The sequence below is a fragment of the Sorghum bicolor genome, chromosome 7 (genome assembly GCF_000003195.3).
Source record: "Sorghum bicolor cultivar BTx623 chromosome 7, Sorghum_bicolor_NCBIv3, whole genome shotgun sequence".
Classification (NCBI taxonomy): domain Eukaryota; kingdom Viridiplantae; phylum Streptophyta; class Magnoliopsida; order Poales; family Poaceae; genus Sorghum; species Sorghum bicolor.
This window is the reverse complement of record NC_012876.2, coordinates 59,039,105-59,060,030: the sequence shown is the minus strand read 5'-3', so window position 1 is coordinate 59,060,030 and position 20,926 is coordinate 59,039,105. Positions and strand designations below refer to the sequence as shown.

The following is a 20,926-nucleotide window of genomic DNA, read 5'->3' as shown; positions in this document are numbered from 1 at the left end:
GATGGAGGAGAGGTTCATCAGGGTAGGACTAATTGTGATAGAGCATAGACAGTGTGAAGGCATCGAGTAGGAGCAGATATTTGTAGAGGTTACTAGGTGGAGAGAGAAACCGACAAAATATGCTTGCGTGGCAGATGTTGTCGAGTGGTGTGACGTGTGATAGAGTGGGGCGGAGTGAGGGAGGTCTTCCAAAAAAATTATGACAATAGTGCATGGACATTGTGAAGGCATTGGGTGGGAGTAACTACTTATGGAAGTAACTGGATGGAGAGAGGAATCAGTGAAATACCTATGATAGTGTTTTCAAGTAGTGCACGGGTGCATTTTATTTTGGTTTAAACATGGGTTGAATAGCTGGACAAATAAATAAGCTGGCACAAGGCTCAGTCCAAGGATGGTGTGACCTAGTTGACCTTGTGTCTAGACTGACATGGGCCAATAAGATGTGTAATCATGGGCCAAAGGGCGGCCTAGTGTGTCGGCCCCAGCCAACCCCATTTGTACCTTGTATATATAGCTCCGCTCATACCTATCCCTAACTATCAACACCACTTGTGTAGTCATGCTCACACTGCATGCATTCCCAATCGCCTTTTGTCTCGCATATCACCACTCTTCTTACTTCCTCTCCCCTCTTGATGTGCCCATTCCCTATGCTAGAACTCACTCAATCATGTTCTCCCCTCCTTTCTAATTGACTTGAAACTCGATAGCTAATGCATGCTTTCATGTCTCCTAGATTAAGATTTGCACCTTGCCTTCGCCAAGATGTGCTTTTGGATCACTAGGCATGCATCACCTTTCAATCTTACCCATCTTTGATTTCTAGAATTATGAGTGTCTCTCATTAGATTTTTGTGTGATGTCAGTGACAATCTAATCAAACCATGCCTCATCTATAGGTTGTATTTTCCAAGCAACAATAGGAGGAAGATAACATTAATCTCCTTTGGAGGTTCTTCATTTAAATATCTGAATGGAGCTTGATATATAACATATACATAGAAACTATTTTTCAATGCATTAAAGCTGCAAGTTCTTATGTGATGAAGTAACATAGAATGCTAGTAATGAATTTGTTAAGATTAGGGTAAGTGTTAGGGGTCTTGGGATTAATATATAGAAGTATACAATAGACTTTCTTTTTAGTAGGGGAAGAGTGAGAAGGAGCAACGGTCCTGTGGCTTGAGGGAAAAATAGTGCGAGCCACTGACTGTAGGTGATGGTGGACAATTGGATATGAGAACAATGGTTTAAAGGAATCATGACATAGGTGAATTGCTAGAGGTGGGGATGAGTGCAACTTGCAATGACACACACATATTCAAAGACACAATCTAGGTATCTACATTTGATTCTATGGTTGAAAGGCGTTGCCTAAAACTTTTCTTTTCTAGTTGTCTGGTAAATAATAATTTTTTAGCTTATATGAACGTAATTTAAGTCATATGTACCTCTGATTATTGCACAGATAAAAGTTACGTGAACTATCTAAAGGAACTCCAATAATGGTCCCTAAAATAGGAGCGTAGTTTTGTAGGGCTCTACAATTAGCTCTCGACTCTAACAACATCCATTATTTTCCTCCTTTATTTATTTATATAGTACACACTCATATTTTTTTCTTTCTTTCTTGTCTTTCTATACACCGTACTACTTCCATGTTGTCCTCTGGCATATGCTCGATCCTCTTCCTCCCCCAGGAGCGCCTACACTATCGACGATGGATTCGACAAGCATGAAGAGATAGGAAAGTGAGCAAAGCATTGTGGAGGTGAGTGGAGTCAGTGAGGAGACATGCCTCATCCAATATCACTAGAAGTGTCAGTGGCTACAGTCCAGGATCTCGAGCTCCATGTCATAGGAGATGAACACGTCATAGGACCACATAGCCTAGAGATAGGGGAGCTCTAGGAATGCATAGTCCCACTTGTTTATGCGTGCCTGATGGTAGTAATGTAGGTGTCCTCTTCAAGCACCTATGGGTGGTCTCACTTTGAGGAGGTGTTCGTGGTCATGGTGCTGAGGGAGAAGGCAAAAGAGGACATCACAGAGACCAGACAAGTGGTAGAGGGTGCAAGGTTAGTGATGAATGATAAGGCAAATTGCTCGATGAATAGATAATTGTGGTGTCGATAATGGCATGTACACTACCTTAGGAGGCTCATCACCACCGGCTCGAGAGACCCCATCACCGTTAGTTTTCAAACCTATTGGTGATCTTGAGGTCATCAACACCCGTTTGCAACCATAAAAAATGCCACCCTAAGGTGGTGCCCATTTGGCGCACTAGCCACCAACATAGGGGAGACCACGCTTGCATCATGGGGGCCACAATCGCAGAGAGTGTCGGTACTATTGTAGCGTCAAATGAGGGTCGTTGCTTCGCTAGGGGTCACCTGCTCCTGTGACAGGGTAGGAGGGAGGGTACGCTCATGCTATGGGGACCAGGGCCATTGCCATGGTAAATGCTGAAGGCCACCATTGCTCCAAGCTACCATCATGCCAAGCATTAAGGGCCGCCTTCGTAGCAAGGTCTGAGCTAGGTAGAGAGATGGAGGGAGCTAATGGATGAAGAGGGAGCCACGGAGAGAGACATGAAAAAAGTAACATATGGTGGAGAGAGAGCAAGCAGCTCCATGCCTTTGCGTGGCGACACGTGGGCGCATGGGACCTATCTATCGGCCATAGTGAAGAAAAACACGTGGGGGAAGGCGCTAGTCCATACCACTCGATGATCTCTAAGGCTAGGCACTTTTTACCTTCGCTTTTAGTTTTGAGCCAGTGATGGAAATGTTTTTCGGCATCTGATTTTAACAGAACCAGCGCTGAAATACTATTGGCGAAAATCAATTATGTAGTTGTGACAGCAAGGAGTCGAGAAATTGACAAATGTGGCTAGAGTACAACTTTTTGCCTCTCCCTTGAACATAGAGTAGGGGCTATGTTGGAGTTGCTCTCATGACTCATTCCCTTATCTTCTTGGTTTTAGCCTATTTTATTTTGTAGACCCCTAACATTTTAGAAATTGTGATCAGGACCACATAAGTGCTATTTTCATTGACACCCCTCTCCACTTCCCTCCCGGACCTATAAATACCACACATGTGGCTCCCCCTACCACCACCATTTGGAAGAAGAGATCCTCTCAAGATTGCTCCCCTCGTGTCCCTCTCGCCTAACACCACAGCGCCACTGGCGCAAATCACACTCGGATACGAAAGGGAAGTACAGCGAAGGCACTTGCCTGCCTTCTGATCTTGAGAGGATCACTCTGCTTCTTAATTAGAAGCTAGGCTGCAGCGTAGGGGCGGCCACCACACATGGCTTTCCTCCTCGCTGTAGCTTGCATCTACATCGTGTTCTCACTACTCACTCTGTTGGTGCTGCTCGTCGTGAGCAGACGCAGAACGACGGCGGTCACTGCCGGAAAAACCGGAGGTGCCACCACGGAGCAGGATCACAACAAGCTGCCTCCTGGCTCCCTGGGCCTGCCGATCATCGGCGAGACTCTCCAGCTCTACACCCAGAATCCAAAGGACTTCTTTGCCTCCAGGCTGAAGAGGTAATCCGATTGCTAGCTGCCGGGCGCCATTGCTGCAATATATATTATTCTGCTACTTGCAAATGCTTACCGGCAGGGTTAGCTAACATGCACCATCTTCGACATGGGATCGATCTCTGTCGTCTGTGCCGGCGGCCCGGCCGCATGCAGGTACGGCGAGGTGTTCAAGACGCACGTCCTGGGTTGCCCGTGCGTGATCCTGGCAAGCCCGGAGGCGGCGCGGATGGTGCTGGTGTCGCAGGCGCACCTGTTCAAGCCGACGTACCCGCCGAGCAAGGAGCGCATGATCGGGGCGCAGGCCCTCTTCTTCCACCAGGGCGACTACCACCGCCGCCTGCGCCGCCTCGTCCAGAGCTGGGTCGGCCCCGACGCGCTCCGCGCCCTCGTGCCCGACGTCGAGGCCGCCGTGGCGTCCACGCTCCGCCGGTGGGAAGGCAACGTCACCAGCACCTTCCACACCATGAAGACGGTGAGTGCCAGCAAGGAAAAAGATGTCCGTCCGTCCGGCCGGGACTGATCGACTGCTGCTCAATGCGTGTGCTGCCGGCCTTTCATTCTCTTGCACTGTACGGTTGCGAGCATGCGTGGTGGACGCGTGGTGCGCCGTGCGGCGCCTACTGCCTGCCTGCCTGCCGTATTTTAGTTCCTGTCCTGACGGTGGTCTCCCTCGTCCCTCCCTTGGCTTTTTCCTGTCCTTGATTTAATTATTCAATTCTTCGCAGCTCACCTTCGACGTCGGCGTCGTCACCATCTTCGGCCGCCGGCTGGCCGACCACGTGAAGGAGGAGCTCAGGAAGCACTACTTGATCGTGGAGAAAGGCTACAACAGCTTCCCCATCCCCGTCCCCTTCACTAGCTACTGCCAGGCCATCAAGGTACACATACGTACGATCCGGCCTCTTCTTGAAACAAATGGTGCTCGAGATCGATCTCATCGATCCCTTCGTCACAATGTCGCCAACCGCCTCTTGCTCATGCAGGCGAGGCGGCGGCTGGGCGAGATACTGAGCGGCATCCTGGCGGAGCGGCGGCGTGCGCGGAGCGGCGACCTGGGCGGCGGCGGCGACGACGACGACCTCCTGAACACCCTCATGCGCTACCGCGACGACACCGGGGCGGCGCTCTCGGACGACCAGGTCGCCGACAACGTCATCGGCGTGCTGTTCGCGGCGCAGGACACGACGGCGAGCGTGCTCACCTGGATCCTCAAGTTCCTCCACGACAACCCGAAGCTTCTGGAAGCCGTCAAGGTGAGATCGATCGAGCGCGCCGATCGACCGGCCGGGAGACCCTGCTTGCACAGCAATCTTTTTGTAGCATCTACTATGATCGAGAGTGACAGATGACATAGTAGGTAGCAGCAGTAGTACTACCAACAAGCTCGATCGGTGTTTGGTTCTAACCATCGTCGTCACCATTGTCCTTGGCCACGGCCGGCGTGTCGATTTGCAGGCGGAACAGATGGCAATCTACGAGGAGAACGATGGCGGGAAGCTGCCGCTGACGTGGGCGCAGACGAGGAGGATGCCGATAACACACCTGGTACGCCCTGACGTGTAAACTTGTGCAGCCAGCACACATCTCTATCACAGAGAAAGGCCTTCCATTTGGAACCTTGCTCTTGTTTCGTTTCAGCTAAGGTTATTAGAACCTTTACGTACATTAATTTAGGCCTTGTTGCATTTTTTTTTTCCTTCTATAACTTGTGAAACTTGTCTGCAGGTTATCTTGGAGAGTCTGAGGATGGCGAGCATCATCTCCTTCACGTTCAGAGAGGCTGTTGAGGACGTGCACTATCAAGGTACGTTTTTCCTAGCTAGCTCGCTCGAAAATAGAAGGACCGATGGATTCCAAAAGGCAGCACGTGTAGAACATGGAAGCGGCAGTGTGGCCGGCCGGCATGCCTTGCCTTGAGTAGTGTTGCAGCAGTGTAGTGTGCTAACAAAGTTAACTACTTTAGCCAGATGGGATCAGCCTTTAGACACCCATGATGCATGAGGCAGTACACAACACAAGGACATGCTGCTTTTAGGGAAAACTTGTGAACCTGGCAAAACTCACGATTACCATGAAATAAGTCATGCAAGACAAACACGGTTGTAGAAGAGTAAACAATCAACATGCCAAAAAGGTGGAAAAGCTCTTACCCATGGCACTCTGAAGCAAGATTTTTTTTTTCTAGTGTAGTCCTAATTCCTACCAAGCACAAAAATGACCGAAAAATGCTTATATTCTACTCACTCCAATTGATCCAAATTGCAAGTCGTTCTAGAAAAAGGATGAATTTTTCAAACATAGATTTTGCTACATGTCTAAATATAATTATGTCTAAATATAAAGTAAAAGTTATATATACCTAGAAAAACTGGAATAACTTACAATTTAAAATGAATCGGGGAGAGTATTCAATAAAAAAAGGATGGATAACAAAATTCACCAATAAATTAAAAAAAAGGATGGATAACAAAATTCACAAGGGATTGAAATAACGTTAATTCCTGACGAAGACTCTCATATATGCAAGTTGTGTCGAGTCAAATCCACCTCAGCAGCGTATAATACATGGAGATCCTATATGTAGCATCATCCAGGTGGCTGAATCCATCGTCTTCTTGCATATAAGCCTAGATTCATCGTCTTGCATATAAGCCTCAGAACATTAAAAGGGGAATGCATCAGTAGTTCATTAGAGTCCTCAAAACCCCCCACCAAGAAGGAGACATGCATTTTCGTGCCTTGATCGGACTAGTCGGCAGCTGTTTGTATGAACACGGCTGCATCCGAGCGTTGATTTCGGGCGTACGTCGGCCCACGCGGGGACGACGATCCGTTTAATTTTCACCTCAGAAAACACGGCAGCGCCCTCTCGTTCCCGGTTAAAATCTGCGCGATCCGCCGCCGCCGTCGTTCCTGGCTGTGCTGCTGCCGCTGCCGCTGACGCTGCCCTTCCCGGACGGCACCGGCACCGGCGGCCGCTGCTCCACTCGCTCCATTCCTGCAAGCAGCATTACTGCAGGATATCAAATGAGACAGACAGGGGAAAGGTAGCTGATCGGCCGGCGACGGTGGACACGTGGAGTGGTTTGGTTATTCGGGAGAGACATTATTTTTATTATGAGCATTATTAGTTGCGGCGTTTAATCTGTAAAGCTCGATCCGGACTGATTGCAGTACTAAAAAGGTGTGTGTGGTTCTTGTTTGGTTTGCAGGGTTCCTGATTCCCAAAGGGTGGAAGGTGATGCCTCTGTTCAGGAACATGCACTACAGCCCGGACTACTTCCAGGATCCACACAAGTTCGACCCTTCCCGGTTCAAGGTAATGAATGGCCTAGCTAGCCTAGCTAATGGGGGTCAGGATGCATGATCGAATGGAATTGGCAGCATGACGTCAGCATTAGCATCGCTGATGGAGCTGCAAAAGATTTGCACTACTAGGAAGTCTAGGATAGATAGATAGATAGATAGATATCCTGCATATGTAATAATAGCAACACAAGTCCTAATCAACAGAGCGCAGAGTAGCATTACTAGTGCTGTAGTGAGGCCAGGCCACCAGCTAGCTCTGTTTTACGTGGCTTGCTTGCCTTGCCGGTCAGCTATGTACCAGTTGTCGTTTGCTGCTGCAATCAGACAACTGAAGTCAAGGACGACAGTAATTACCAATTTTTTTTATTAGGTACGACATCAATTAACCGGCGGCACAGTCATTGTTGACTCGTGCCGTGGTAGACTCGTTAAACGACCAATCACCCGGCCAGGCCTGCATGCAGTTGGGAGAGAGAGAGAGAGAGAGAGAGAGAGAGAGAGAGAGAGAGAGAGAGAGAGAGAGAGAGAGAGAGAGAGAGAGAGAGAGAGAGAGAGAGAGAGAGAGACAAGAGACAGCGCTCATCAGTGACACCTCTAGCTCTAGCTCTTAGCTTTTTGTTACCGCACAGCCAAGCTAGTGACAGGCCACACGACAAGCAGTAGTCGCCATACCAGTACACCACCCCAGCACGCGTGCAAGTATATATATATGCAACACACCTTGTTCTGTTGGCAGACTAGAGAAATGAACAACATACTACAGCAGGCTTAATTAGTAAACAATAGCATTAGCGGCCTGCTGGCATGTGTATCATCCAGCCTAGTAGCTAAGGGGGAATTAGTCGTCGTTTATTAATTTGTACTGACGCGTGCGTCGTGTTCGATCGCAGGTGACGCCGCGCCCCGGCACGTTCCTGCCGTTCGGGAGCGGCGTGCACGCGTGCCCCGGCAACGACCTGGCCAAGCTCGAGATGCTCGTCCTCATCCACCGCCTCGTCACCACCTACAGGTATATACTGATATCATTCACGCACGCATGCATGCATTTATGCATTTTCGTCGTACAGTACGTACCCAATACCATGCAGCTCATGTTTGGATCGATCGTTCAATTCGGTAGCTTAATTTTCTAGCTTTATGTTTTCTTGCTTGGCAATTATTGGCATTGGCACAGGTGGGAGGTGGAGGGGTCGAGCGACGACGTGACCTACAGCCCGTTCCCGGTGCCGAAGCGCGGCCTCCAGGCGAGGCTCACCAGGGCCGCCACCGCCTGAGCGCGCGACGGCGGCCGCTGCACTGCATGCATGTTGGAGGATCTGCTCTCCTGATGGCCGGCCCTATCATCGGACCAATGCAATGCAAGCAACGCATCCAGCAGCACACCCAGGCCAGGAGATAGAATAGATCCCGGCAGGGGGTCAATGCAAGGCATCGTCCAGTCATGCATGTGGCAGCAGCTAGCTACTGTACTACACCACACCTTCTGCATCTGCATGCGCGCGTTTCCATTTCCTTGTCGTCGTGTCGGGTGCCGCCGGTGGACTAATGTTCGCCGGCGGCGGCCCTGGTGACATGTGTTCTGCCTTCTCGGTCCCCTGCATGATCGCTTATACAAATATATAATATAGCTGGTCAATCATTGGGGTAGACTCTGTACCACCTGTCCAGTTTAATATATGCTCTCTCCTCTCTCTGGGCGCGGCTTGCATTGGCATGCTCTGATGATGCTACCAAGTGTACAAGTATAAGAACAGTATTGGTGTCAACGTGCCAATGTGGTAATGCATGGCCTGCTGCACTGCTGCAGCGGTGTCACACACAGACAGAACCTGCTAGCGCATGCACAAGACACCAGCGATCGCGCGCGCGTCGTCGTCGGCTTTTTTTTTGACGAGAAAAGGCATTGGAATTGCACCGATCTATGCAGCTGCTTTATTTTTATTTATTGTTCGTTCGTTTCAGTCAGTCAGTCACGGGGCACCGTTAGTGTAGATATGATAGTTTGCACGCAAGACGGCACGAGTGCAGGAGAAAGTGTGCGTGTGGTCTCGCCCACCATCGGTCTCCGTTGCATGCATGACAGCTCGCGCTCTTCCCTGACAAGTGACAAGCAATAACTAGTGAGACGAACTGCTAGGTAGCTTGCACGTCGTCGTCGTCGTTGCCTCTACAAGAATAAGAGAAAACGCCGCCCCATGCATGTGACGTGCCGAGCGTCTCGAGCGAGATGGCGGGCACTGGAGATGATGAGGAGACAATCACAGGGCAACGTGAGGCTTTTGGAGATGGAATGCTTGGCCGCATTAGCAACAAACCCGGCGCTCTTTACACACCTCGCTCTCCGATCGATTTCATACTCGGTCACATATATATAGATAGCTAGTCACATGAGAAAATGCAGCATGCATGCATGCAAGAGTGAGAGCTAGCGACTGTGCGACACACCACTGCACCATGCATATATACCATACGAACTAAGACTAGTAAAACACAGAGAAACGGAGATAAAAGGGGGCTCCTCCACTATGGGTCGGTACGTGGCTACGTCCACTAGTGTGTCTGCTCCGATCCAGTTCAGGCTGCAGTGCACAGCACAGAGCCACAGACAGCAGAGAGGATCGGACCGCATTCCCGAGTGGATTGTGTGTGATATCCCAGATTCCCAGTCCCAGCTAGCTAGCTAGCCCCTTTTCGGGGGCAAAAGCATCCGGGGCATCTCATGCCATCATCCTCGCTGTCAGACTGCAGATCATGCCATCATCCTCGCTGTCAGACCGCATTCTTTGCTTTCTCCTGATGTTGAGTTCTCTGCACTGTACTAGTGCATCCTTTCAGTTGAGGTTGATACACTGTCCATAAAAAAAATGTAATTATAGCTCAACTTTAACCAAATTCATACTTTCAATGAGACGTAAATATCAGTACTAAATAAATTTACTATAAAATGTATTAGTACTTTTTAAAATAATTTTAGTTAAAATTGAAACTATTTGACTTCTCGTGAGAATTGTATTCTTCAATGGACCCAGCCAAGGCAGTGTGCAGTCAAGGCGTGGCTGCGATCCGTGATACAGAATCAAGTGCCCCCACACAAGACCACAAAAGAAGAGCCCTAGTGATTGTGCTGTGTTCTCATCAGACGGACGGAGACGATCGACGACTCCATCGGTCCATCCCCTACGGCTCTACCAGATGTATAGCATGGTACAACGTACTCCTATATAGCTTCTGGGCCTCCGCTTGGCTTTTCCGATTGGCAAGGCGAACAAGTGACGACGACGGCGCCAGTACAAGCAAGGCCGCCACGTACGTACCTGGTCGTACTCTCGTACCGCCAGCTCGTCGTCCCGTACTGACCTTGACGAGTACGTGCTCACGCACGGAGAAAAGGGGACACAGACGACCACAGTGCTCGATTGAGATCAGTGCCAGCCACTGCTCCAGTTCGGTCACTACTGCCTTTTTATCGATCGTGTGATGAGTTGGCACCCAGTGCTTGTAACAACAAAAGTAAAGTCATCTCTCGTGGTCGTGGGGTTCATCAGCTCTAGTGTTGGAGTCCAGCTAATAACGAGCAAGTACTCGCAGTGAGTCAGTGGTGACCGGGCAGCAGGGGGAGGCCCGGCCGGGCGACAGACATTGCGACAAGCCCCCGTGCCGGCGCGCGCGTCGCGGAGGCATTGGCGAGCCTTGCCCTTTCGGAGCCGTTAAGGTCTCCCTCACCTCCCGACCAAAGTACAGTGGCCGATTGCCGAACAACCTTTAATTCTCCGCTGAATCCACACGTAGTATTCCTCACAGTGTGAGGTTTTCAAACTTATTGAATGATGAAGCTAGACGTCGCATAAACAAAAAATGGTGGCACATATCAAGATATTTTTTATAAAAGATAGTGAATAGATGGATTTGATCATGATAGAAGATATGGTAGTCTTGAAAATCGTGGAATGAAACAAGAACCTATCTTTCAACAACCACCTGTTTGTTCAGTCGATGGATTATGATCGACGGGTACATAATGCTTTTAGTTTTCTTCTGCGAGTCAAAGTCGCCGCCGCCTTCTAAGTCATTCTCAGCTCTGGCGGGCTAAGTTGTTGCCATTGGCATCTGTCTCATTTCCCTTCCTCTTCTATGATGGCTCTTATTGCTAGTTAGATCTGTGAAACCTTTCACCTCGCTAATCTATTGGTGTCGTGCCATCATCTTGATCTCTAGCTTTGTCCTCCTCTCTAGTGGCTCCTGCTACCAATGTTTTTAATGATCACCGATGTTATTTAGTAGCTGAGTTTTGCATAGGCCATAGAAAGGGCCATAGCCTCAAACAGCCAAATTTAGCGGCTTAACAAAAAGCACTTGTTAAAATCAGGTACTCTTGTCTCCCAGCTACTGACATTTCAAAGAATCAAAGAAAAGACTTAATCTAGAATAAATGAGACAAGTCACAAAACTATGAGAAGCATGGTTATGTAGATGTTGTAGAGTTCACCTAGACACGACACCTCATAAACCATGGTGAGAAGAGGGAATGAAATCTTGCCTACTTGTGTCCACTAGCTAAGACATTGTGTCAAATTGAAAGTTGGAAGACAGAGTGCTTCAAGCTTAGCTTGGTGGTGTTCCTTGTTGCAAATGTCACGTGGTTATACTTATAACCATCTACCACGACCATCATAGCCAAAGCCACTTTTTTTCGGAGAATTGGACAATAGGAGTGTGAAATGCAATGTCAAAGTTGAATGATGCCCGAATAAGTGGCATATATAATTTATTTTGGGCCTCGCTACTTTGGCTTAAGAAGAAGCCACGTCTTCATATGCGGCTTGACAACCGTGAATGACGCTGCTAAATGGTTCTCAATTTTGCAGACTTAGCGTGCTATTTACTACTTTAGTGCTAAAGCCAACCATCGTAGCTTCCGTCCTACCCAAACACTATAGCTGCTATAGCGGTGGCTAAATCTGTCTATTTAAAATATCGTTTGCCATTCGTGTTGCCTTGATAACCCACCTACACGTTGTCGCTATAACCCTAACCTTACCCAACAGTTGTCCTCCATTGCCAACACCACCACACTTTTGTAGAAGCCCTTACCGCCCTTACTGATGTTGGGGAAGTTGGCCTAAGGTGGCAGTCATGTGACACTAACTCGTTTGTCTGAAAGACCTGAGTGTTCTCCCGTTCCTAATTGGCATTATTTTTCATCCGGAATCTGGACCTGGTTGTTCCGCTGACCGCGAGAAAGCGTCTGTGCTGCTGCTGAGCTGAAATCACGAGGGAGCCAATCATGCCGGCGGTGCTGCCTGCATGGCTGGGCCAGGGCCTAGGACGGCCAACCGACCGGCCCCGGAATCTTTATGTTTTGTCAATCTAGGAGATCTTGAGCAGCAGGCCGGCGTCGACACGTGGAGAGCCTCGCAACTCCTTTCCGTCGTGTCACGTGTGCGTACTGTGCGGTTAATGTGAGTGTGAGTGTGACTGACTCCGACCTGACCTGTGAAAGAAAGATCGCCTGTGCGCGTAAGCTGGCGAGGTCCCGAGAGCAGCTCACAGATGGCATGGCAGGCGATTTCCATCTGCTTTTCAGGATGCCCAGCGCCAGCGCACCGAAGCAGCTACCTGGGCTCGGTGCGGTGTTTGAGTCGCTGAGGTTGAGGCGTCGACATCGTCCCCCCCTGGTAGCAGAGTTGCATGATCAGTGAGCTTAGGTCGAATAGAATTTAGAACAGCGATGGATGGATTTGCGAGCCTTGGCATGAATTCTTCAAAGAAACGTGTCGATTCCTTTGCGGTTGTTCCTGAAGGAAGGAACTGCTGTTCACTGCCATGGAAAATTTACAACCGGTTGATGATCTGTACTAGCATCAGTTTCTTTGCTACACAAAACACCCTACATTACAATACAACTGAAACTCGCACACGGAGTTCAGTAAGAATCAGGGGGGAAAAACGTATGCCTAGAGCATAGTTACACAAAAATTACTTCAAGCTTTGCACAGGGATGGTCTTTGATATATTGCTCGAGTTCAGAATCATCTCTAAATCTGAAACCGTACAAAGCCTGACGTTGTGTTAGACCGACCGGGTAAATTCTGTATACTTTCAGGTCATCCCCACCTCTAATACTCGGTGGTCTTTCATCCTTCCATACAGGAACGTGATTGAGGGACCTAAATTTACTGAGCACTGCAGATTCCAAGGCTCCCAGAGTTAACCGGCCCGATCTGCACAGCATAGATTGCAAACATGTTTAAACTTGTACAGGGAGCAAGATGCAATGAAAGATATTGTCACCCAACACAACTTGGCAGACATTGAGCAACATAACTAGCAGGATAGCTCGATCAATTATGAGAAAACAAGCAAAAGAGATGGAGATTACAAAGTATATGAAGTTTCCTTTATTACCAGTAGGACCTATGATTGAAATGCAGTTTTATTTGCTCTTCTAATCTACATTGTTATAATATAGCCTCACCAATCTAACCTTTCTAGATCTTTGGATTAAAGATTTTGTAGTTTTTATATCTCAAAAAGTAAAGGGTGAGATCAATAGTAGAACTTCCATACCTCATATAAATGCTCTCTGACTTAAACCGCCCTCTTTCTCGGATAAATAAGTGGTAAACTGTTCCCTTTTTGCTGGAACAGCTACAAGGACGATTTGTAAATTTTGGAGTCATTTCCTCCTTTAACTGGATCTTGGTAGCAATATGTATACAAAGACGACAAGATGAATGAACTGCTGCCATGTCAATAAGGGCTTTGAAAGAATCAGAGGGACCATCATACTTCCACCTAAGATGCAAGCAAAAGAATGAGATGTGTTTACTGTTAGTACAAAACCATGACAGATGCTATAATGATGTCTGTTTGATGATCTTGACAAACCCATATGCTTGATGCTACAATAAGCCACATGTTACTCAGGAAGTTCTATTCACTCTTAGTTTAATACAGATTTCAGGATCAAAACTTCAGATGCTTTGTACAGAACTATAAATATTCAAAGAAACTGTGAACAGGGACCTAAGTCTTATTTGGAGTGGTAAACAAAATGACTTTAGAGTAAAAAATACATACGTGACTTTAAACTTGTTGTGGAGTTCTATCAAGGTCCATGAACTTTGAAAAGGCATATTGGACCTTAATGACACATTTAACAGGTTTATTTATGGACCATAATCAGCAGTTTCAAAGTTTATGGACCTGAATGACATGCCATGACAATTTTAAGTATCACCCATGAATTTATCATTCCTTTTCGCGCTCTATTCTTCACCAAAATATGTTGAGGAAGTTTTAACTTCACAGAAACTGTGTAAGCTGTATACATATGATTTACTCTCTGCTAGGTGCATAAGTTCACTGGATTCGAATAAATGGACTGATGTGGTGCTATTAATTTTGGTTTCATGGAAGTTTCTGGCAGCATCTAGCATGAATATGTTATGTGCAATTGTATTCTCAGGATTAAATATTGGATGGTGCACACAGTAAACTAGGACTTGAACGTTACCATAACCTAAAGTACAAAATACAGGAATCTAGAGTAATGCACCAAGTAATTGATGCAAGCAGACAATTCAAGAAATCTATAAGAGTGAAACAAGAAAGTAAAATCTAATCCTGGAAGAGGCTGATAGTAGAACATTGCATTCCACAGCAAGAGCTAGAAAACATCATAGTTTTGTCATTCAGGGGCATATTTGTTTACCTAACTTATAAGACATCTTATACAATCCAAGGTCCCCCAGTTTGTTTAATCCTATAAGTTACCCTGGACCAGCTTATTTCGACTTTTATATTCCGCAGCTATAAAGTTGATTATATAATCTGGCAGGCAAACAAAAAGGGCATAAATACAAGAGCAGTAGAGCACTGCTATGTATACAGTGCCACAGCAATAATCAGCCTACATTCACCAATCATTGTAACCATTTTTCTTCACATTGTGCAGACAAAGGGGGACATTAAAGCGCAGTGCCTGTGCCAAGGACATACATGTATCATGTTGTATGTGCATCAGTTTCTAATTTGAAATGGTGAAAATAACTATTTGACCCAATTTTTATGATTCGTTAAAATAACTATTGACAAAGCATACAATTTTGACCTGCTTAATGAAAGAAGTATCCCATGATTTTAGTTTATAGCTGTTAGCTGCAAGCTTTGGCGGTGTGAATGGTCTACCTCAGACAAATGAGTTACTGCATGGTGAGATTCACTACCAAAGTGACAGAGCCACTGTTATGAACCTTACGTGGTGTTTGATTTGTAGAAATGTAACACAAATGGAAATGAAATCAGATCACACCCTATATGTTGCCGTAACATTGACAGCTTTTAACTCCATTACGTTTGTGTTACCAATCCTACCACCAAACAGCGCCTTAGTTCATTTGGGGATAACCATTGGCCAGAAGATAGCCAGGCAAATTTGGCTTGGAGGGAGGCTAGAGTATTTGGGAGAATTGGATTGTTTGTTCTTCTTTCTTCCCCCTTCCTTGATACATCACTTCCATTTATATAGAGAGGACTCCTGGCCGCCTAAGGAAGGCCCAATCAAATTATATCCAATCCTATATCTAGTTTACCCAAATCTAATCCTATCTCTTACTGATCAAATCCCTCTAATTGATCCTATGGGCCCCTAACTGATGCCCCATGACAGCCACACTAGCCTCTCTATAAGGAGAAATGGATTCATGTGGAAAAATTCTCTAATTGCATGGTGATTCAGTTCCTCAGGAAAGCGCATCTTTACAAAAATTGTTTATGGTAATCTGATATTGATATGAAAAAAATTAATTGGTCAAGCATCACAGGTTCACCACAGATAAAGTTGACAAAATAACACAGTACAGTCCTTACAAGTGGAACAAAACTCAAACAGCTACACATGACATCAGATTCATTCCAGATCACGTTAAATCAATATATGATCTTCCAGATATCATTGACTTTAAAATGATTTGCAGCCCAATTACCTCAAAGATTGATTGAAGGCATCAGGATTTGAAGCAATATTTTTCATTGTCTTAGCAACTGAAGCAACATCATCAAGTTCCTTAATATGTAATATTGCACCTTCTCCCGGAGAAAACTCTTGAATATTTGGAGCACCAACAACAACTGGAATAGAACCTGTAGTGAAGGGCAAATAAAATATTAAATCATTGAATTCCAGTTACAACTTTAGGCTTCACAAAATATAGAATGCAAATCAATCTTTAGAACTGGAAGTATATTTCAGTCGATGAAATAAACATTGCAGTTTGCTTTTTCCAACTCAAAAATATATAATGGAATAAGCTTCTACATGAACTAATCAATTATAAAACAATCTAAAAAGGAAAGGAAGCCTACCCATGAGGTGAAAAAAAGGTTCATCCTAGGGAGATGAACCAAACAACGAACATAACCTCATGCTCGGCATGCCATGGGGGAAGAGAGTTTACAAACGCAAAAGCAAATTGTGTGGGTGGATGGCTAAGGAGTATAAAAAGTCACCTGCTACCAGTGACTGAAAAAACTTTTCTGTTACGTAATCCTCCTCATTAGAATTCTCAAATGCCAAGCTGAATCTGTAGCGTTTCAAAGTGTCCACTTTGTCCACTGCACCCAAGCAAAAGATATGAAGTACATTAAATTTAGTTTTACATAACATAATATAACAAAAATGCAACCCCACAGAAGAAACTATGCCTCAAGAATAAAAAGGATCACTTATCACAGACAAAGTATCTATAAAATAAAGAACCTGAATCTAACCATATGCAGCAGAGAAAGTGTACCTTTGCCATCACGGTTACGATGACAACTACCATATGAATCTATTTTGACATCCAAATTTTCAAGCATCTCAAGGGCTTGCAAACGAAAATTTCGTGCACCGCAGTTAGAAATAAAGGCTGCAGCAAGAGCTTCTTCAGTCTTTGGAGGCACAGGTGCCATGATATCATATTCAGCCCATGAAAAGTAGCCAACTGGTACATCTGAAGAAAGGCTGGTGGTCATCACAATCTTGTACCCTCTCCTGTTATAGAAAGCAATGAAATTGCCAGACCATTAGAATATTGATTCTCAAAATTAATAAATCATGCTTTTTTGAGGACAAAAGTCCAAAGTTCAATAGACAAAAGTCCAAAGTTCAATACCAAAGGCATGGATGATAAAAACATGGTTTAGTATGAGGATCACAATCAATGACGTTACTTAATTCAAGACCAAAAGTATTTCAAGCAAATGGGCTTGTCATGGATGATTGCTTTGACCGACACCCCATTTTCCCTCTTTAATTGAAATAACATAATGGTTAAAGATCAGCGAGAAACAGGTTTGGCAATTGATTTTTTTTTCTCGAAAATGCAGGAGAGCTGTGCATCATTATATTAAGAAGATAAAAAATGGGACAAGAACCCATACAAAACAACACAAAACCACACGCACAACTCTAAACTCAAAACACACACTTCACTGCTGCTGCCAGGGAAACAATGCGCCTATGACAGAAACTAAACACGACCAAAATAAACAATAAGAAGAAACTCCAACTGCATTGGCATTGGTCCATTAGCCTTGCACTTCTTAGCATAGATATCAGAAGAAAAAATAGTTCCAGTGTAAAAATAACGAATATACAGAAATAGATAATTTTATGGCCCATCAGTATTAAATGAAGAGTGCAGTTTAAGTTATGTGTACCAAATTCAGAATGTCAATTCAAATGGGCAAAGAAATCGTAGGAAATCACCGATCAGAATAACTTGGTTCTTACCCACCCTCGAGCCACATCAATATTATTCTCTGAATAATATTGAGATGATTCCATTGATCTGAGGATACCATCTACAGAAGGATCTGGTGCAATTCCAAAAGTAGCATCAGGTGTCTTGCTTGCAGAAAAACCAAATTCACATCCTACATAGCACTTATTCCAATCCTGAGTGAGAAAGAGAAATGCATAAGTTCGTATATAGACAGATGTGGAGTAAGACATGGATGGGCCATTAATGTTACAGATATGCAGCAGAGTCTCCATAAATAGCAGCACATCACTAATTGCACAAACACAAACATATGGACCTATTATTCTTAAAGTGTGTACGGCCCAACAGAAATGAAATTTCCAAAATCATTTTTTAGGCAAAACAACTTGTAACCTTCTTACTATACAAATCACAAACTCGTACATCAGTTTTATGACACAAGTTAGTTCTACTCATCATCAGTAATATGGAACAATAATAAATTAAAACAAGCAGTGGGACAAAAAAAAACACAAAAATCTTCCTTAACAGGGGTGGAGATTCAAGTTAGCCAGCTTGGGCTATGGCCCCCTTTTCATTCTGGCATAATATGCAAAATTAAAAAACTAATGGCTTGTACTGCATGCTAGGCTCAAACTAGTATTTTGCCTAATATAATCCTAATCCACCACTGTGTAAATTTAATAATTTATAGAACTATGATTTACAGCGGCGATCTATAATTTCTATAGGTGACCCCAATCTGTATTTTAGGCAAGTTACATCATTGCTTTTAAAACAATAGACTTCCCAAGCTTTCAGAACAACAAAATTGCAACTGAGGATAAAATTGAAAGGAGGGCATTGAGCAGCTGCTTTTGGGAATTGTTTACTCCTTTGTATTCACACACTCCTTGAGTAACAAATTAACATTGGCTCCACTTTCCTTTCTACATCAATAGGACACAAGAATCATTCTAATCTAGGATCAATACAATTTCCTCCCTCCAAAAAGAGATGGATTGATGAAGAATAAGTGCCAAATGACAGTTTTCTAAACCATATGCTATTTAAACTTACTAAATTTATCTGAACAAACTATTAGAATTAACCATTTGACACAATACAAGCATGCAGAGATGACATGAACTAGCATTTCCACAACTTCCTAGTCGTTCAAGGAACAGAGTACTAATCTAGTACAACAGTTTAGGTCTTTAGGCATATAAACATGACTGGACATAAAATCCAACCGGTTGAGCAGCTAGGCCACAAGGCTGTCAGCTCTCATGCCAAACATGAAACATGACCAGTATGGGGCAGGACAGAGAGGGGAAACTAAAATGAAGCAATTCATTTTGAGTGATCTTATTTGTATCAGGTTCAATTTCTCTCTTTAACCCAGTTATTAAGCCACAAGCTACATGGATACATGATACTTAAGGTTCTATAATCATGTAGGAACTAGTGGTACTCTCTCGGACTATGCACATATAAGTAGGCCACAGACAATCTGAAGAAGCCCTTGTATCATTCAATGACGTATTCAGACCACTCAGTATTTCATAAATTCGTAATGAATGAAGATCTAAACTTTAAAACACCAAAGATAAAATGCTGTTATGTTTCACCAAGTTGAATACTTCATTAGACGGATGCTAAGGTTAGATGGTCTAGGTTTCACACGACAGAGATTTCATTTCACCCGAACTTATGAAGCAACTTCGATCCACCTGACTAGCAGATCAGTGGAGCCCATTCGTTAACAAACTAACTTCCCTAACACAAACTAAGAGCACGAGGGAAAAGGCATGCACCAGACCTTGGCAGCGCCACCAACAAGTACGGGATCCCTGTCGAAGTCGCGGTCGTAGGGCACATCGTCCTCCCTCTCGAGCCGCTGCTCGCACCGCCGGATCTCTTCGTCCTCGCCGTCGCCGTCGCCGCCTGCCCTCGGGGTGGCGCCCCCGCCCACGGCGTCGCCCCAATGGCCGGAGCGGCGGTAGAAGGAGGTGGTCCAGCTCTCGACCGCCTCGGCGTTCTTCGCCATGTCGAGGCGGCCGAGGAACGCGATCTCGGCGAGGAAGGCGGCGCCCACGAGGAGCGGCAGCAGCCACCCCCAGCGCCGCCGCCGGCCTGCCGCCGCCTGCGGGTGGGAGGAGCCCTTCATCGCTGGCCGCCTTGCCGGCGCCGGCGGGGAAGTGGTGGAGAGATCGTGGGGGGCGACCGCGAAGGGAGTCGTTGGACGACCTGGTGTGGTCAGGGCAGGCGAGTTTGGGACGAGCCAGGCCAGCCAACGACCCCAACGCCTGCAGCAGCCCGGATTTGGTTCTGTTCGGCCGCTCGGTCGGCTCCATTGACACGGACGGGCGCCGGCGAGAAGCAGGCAGGTTGCGTGGGCGCCCATATGTCAGAGAAATGGAGTGGCCACCTTGCCTTTGGGCCTTTGTTGGAGAGCCGGCCCGGTGGGAATTGGACCGCTGATTCCATCTTGTCGCGGGCTGTTACAGTTGGGCCCAAAGCAGTCCTGGTTAGTTCAGGACTAGATGGAATCTTGGGCTTCAAGTGAAACCAGGCCGACATCGGAAACTTTCCATTCGGCCTCCCTCACTAATATTACAATTCAATCTTTTTAATAAGAATTTTTAAAACCAAACAAACGGCATCCTCAACTTCCAAAAACCATTTAAGGCCTTGTTTGGATGTTGTCGGATTCACTTCAATCCATGTGTGTTGGTGTGGATTGAGGTGGAATTTAGTTCAAATTCTACTCCAATCCACCTCAACACATGTGGATTGATGTGAATCCGACTACATCCAAACAAGGCCTAAATGATCTACATGCCCCAGTTAGAATAATTTTTAAGGCAGTTTCATCTCTTTTTAATTAAATTCTAGTAAACACCCAATAAGATTAAACCATAGAAAAGAATTCTCTAAGCTTTTAGAAAATTCGAGAGAAATCCTAGATATAGATTAGGACACAAGTCCCCATATATAAAGCTTATGTAAACTTCTAGAAATTAGATTTATCTCTAGGAAAATGAAAAATAGTCCCAAAACATTATAACCGATGTCTAAATGTATTTTAAAACTTTCCATAACAAAAATGTGATGCTTGAATTTAGGTGTCTATTCAACAGGCTCAATAGGAGAGGGGTCAAGCCTCACTGCTGCAAGCCTGCAACATAGTGGAGATGTTGAGGGGTAATGTTAACGTTGGAGAGGAAGCTAGAAAAAAAGAAATAGATGGAGGAATGTGACATGCAATTTGGCCTCAGCAGCCGGCACCCTCCTAATTCTTGCT

The 20,926-nt window shown here is 45.5% G+C and overlaps 2 protein-coding genes across 2 annotated transcripts; one reads left to right on the top strand and one right to left on the bottom strand.

Annotated features, from left to right (window-relative positions):
- Nucleotides 3,129-8,565, top strand: LOC8083537 (abscisic acid 8'-hydroxylase 2). Its single transcript, XM_002445588.2, has 9 exons — nucleotides 3,129-3,565; nucleotides 3,716-4,034; nucleotides 4,288-4,440; nucleotides 4,546-4,815; nucleotides 5,018-5,107; nucleotides 5,288-5,366; nucleotides 6,775-6,881; nucleotides 7,762-7,880; nucleotides 8,046-8,565. The coding sequence occupies exons 1-9, from the start codon at nucleotides 3,324-3,326 to the stop codon at nucleotides 8,143-8,145; spliced, it is 1,479 nt and encodes a 492-aa protein (XP_002445633.1). The 5' UTR covers nucleotides 3,129-3,323; the 3' UTR covers nucleotides 8,146-8,565.
- On the bottom strand, nucleotides 12,625-19,927 carry LOC8056895 (glycoprotein 3-alpha-L-fucosyltransferase A). Its single transcript, XM_002444459.2, has 7 exons — nucleotides 19,442-19,927; nucleotides 17,653-17,813; nucleotides 16,666-16,907; nucleotides 16,382-16,486; nucleotides 15,859-16,015; nucleotides 13,439-13,666; nucleotides 12,625-13,092 (listed from the first exon to the last, which is right to left on the bottom strand). Exons 1-7 carry the CDS (start codon nucleotides 19,787-19,789, stop codon nucleotides 12,837-12,839), a joined length of 1,497 nt encoding a protein of 498 aa, XP_002444504.2. The 5' UTR covers nucleotides 19,790-19,927; the 3' UTR covers nucleotides 12,625-12,836.

Excerpts from the sequence above, each read along its gene's own strand:
- LOC8083537 (XM_002445588.2), top strand. The coding sequence starts at position 3,324 with ATGGCTTTCCTCCTCGCTGTAGCTTGCATCTACATCGTGTTCTCACTA. Across the intron at positions 4,035-4,287 it reads CCTTCCACACCATGAAGACG|CTCACCTTCGACGTCGGCGT; the intron begins GTGAGTGCCAGC and ends AATTCTTCGCAG. Across the intron at positions 4,816-5,017 it reads AGCTTCTGGAAGCCGTCAAG|GCGGAACAGATGGCAATCTA; the intron begins GTGAGATCGATC and ends GTCGATTTGCAG.
- LOC8056895 (XM_002444459.2), bottom strand. The coding sequence starts at position 19,789 with ATGAAGGGCTCCTCCCACCCGCAGGCGGCGGCAGGCCGGCGGCGGCGC. Across the intron at positions 17,814-19,441 it reads TTGTTGGTGGCGCTGCCAAG|GATTGGAATAAGTGCTATGT; the intron begins GTCTGGTGCATG and ends TTTCTCACTCAG. Across the intron at positions 16,487-16,665 it reads TCGTAACCGTGATGGCAAAG|TGGACAAAGTGGACACTTTG; the intron begins GTACACTTTCTC and ends GCTTGGGTGCAG.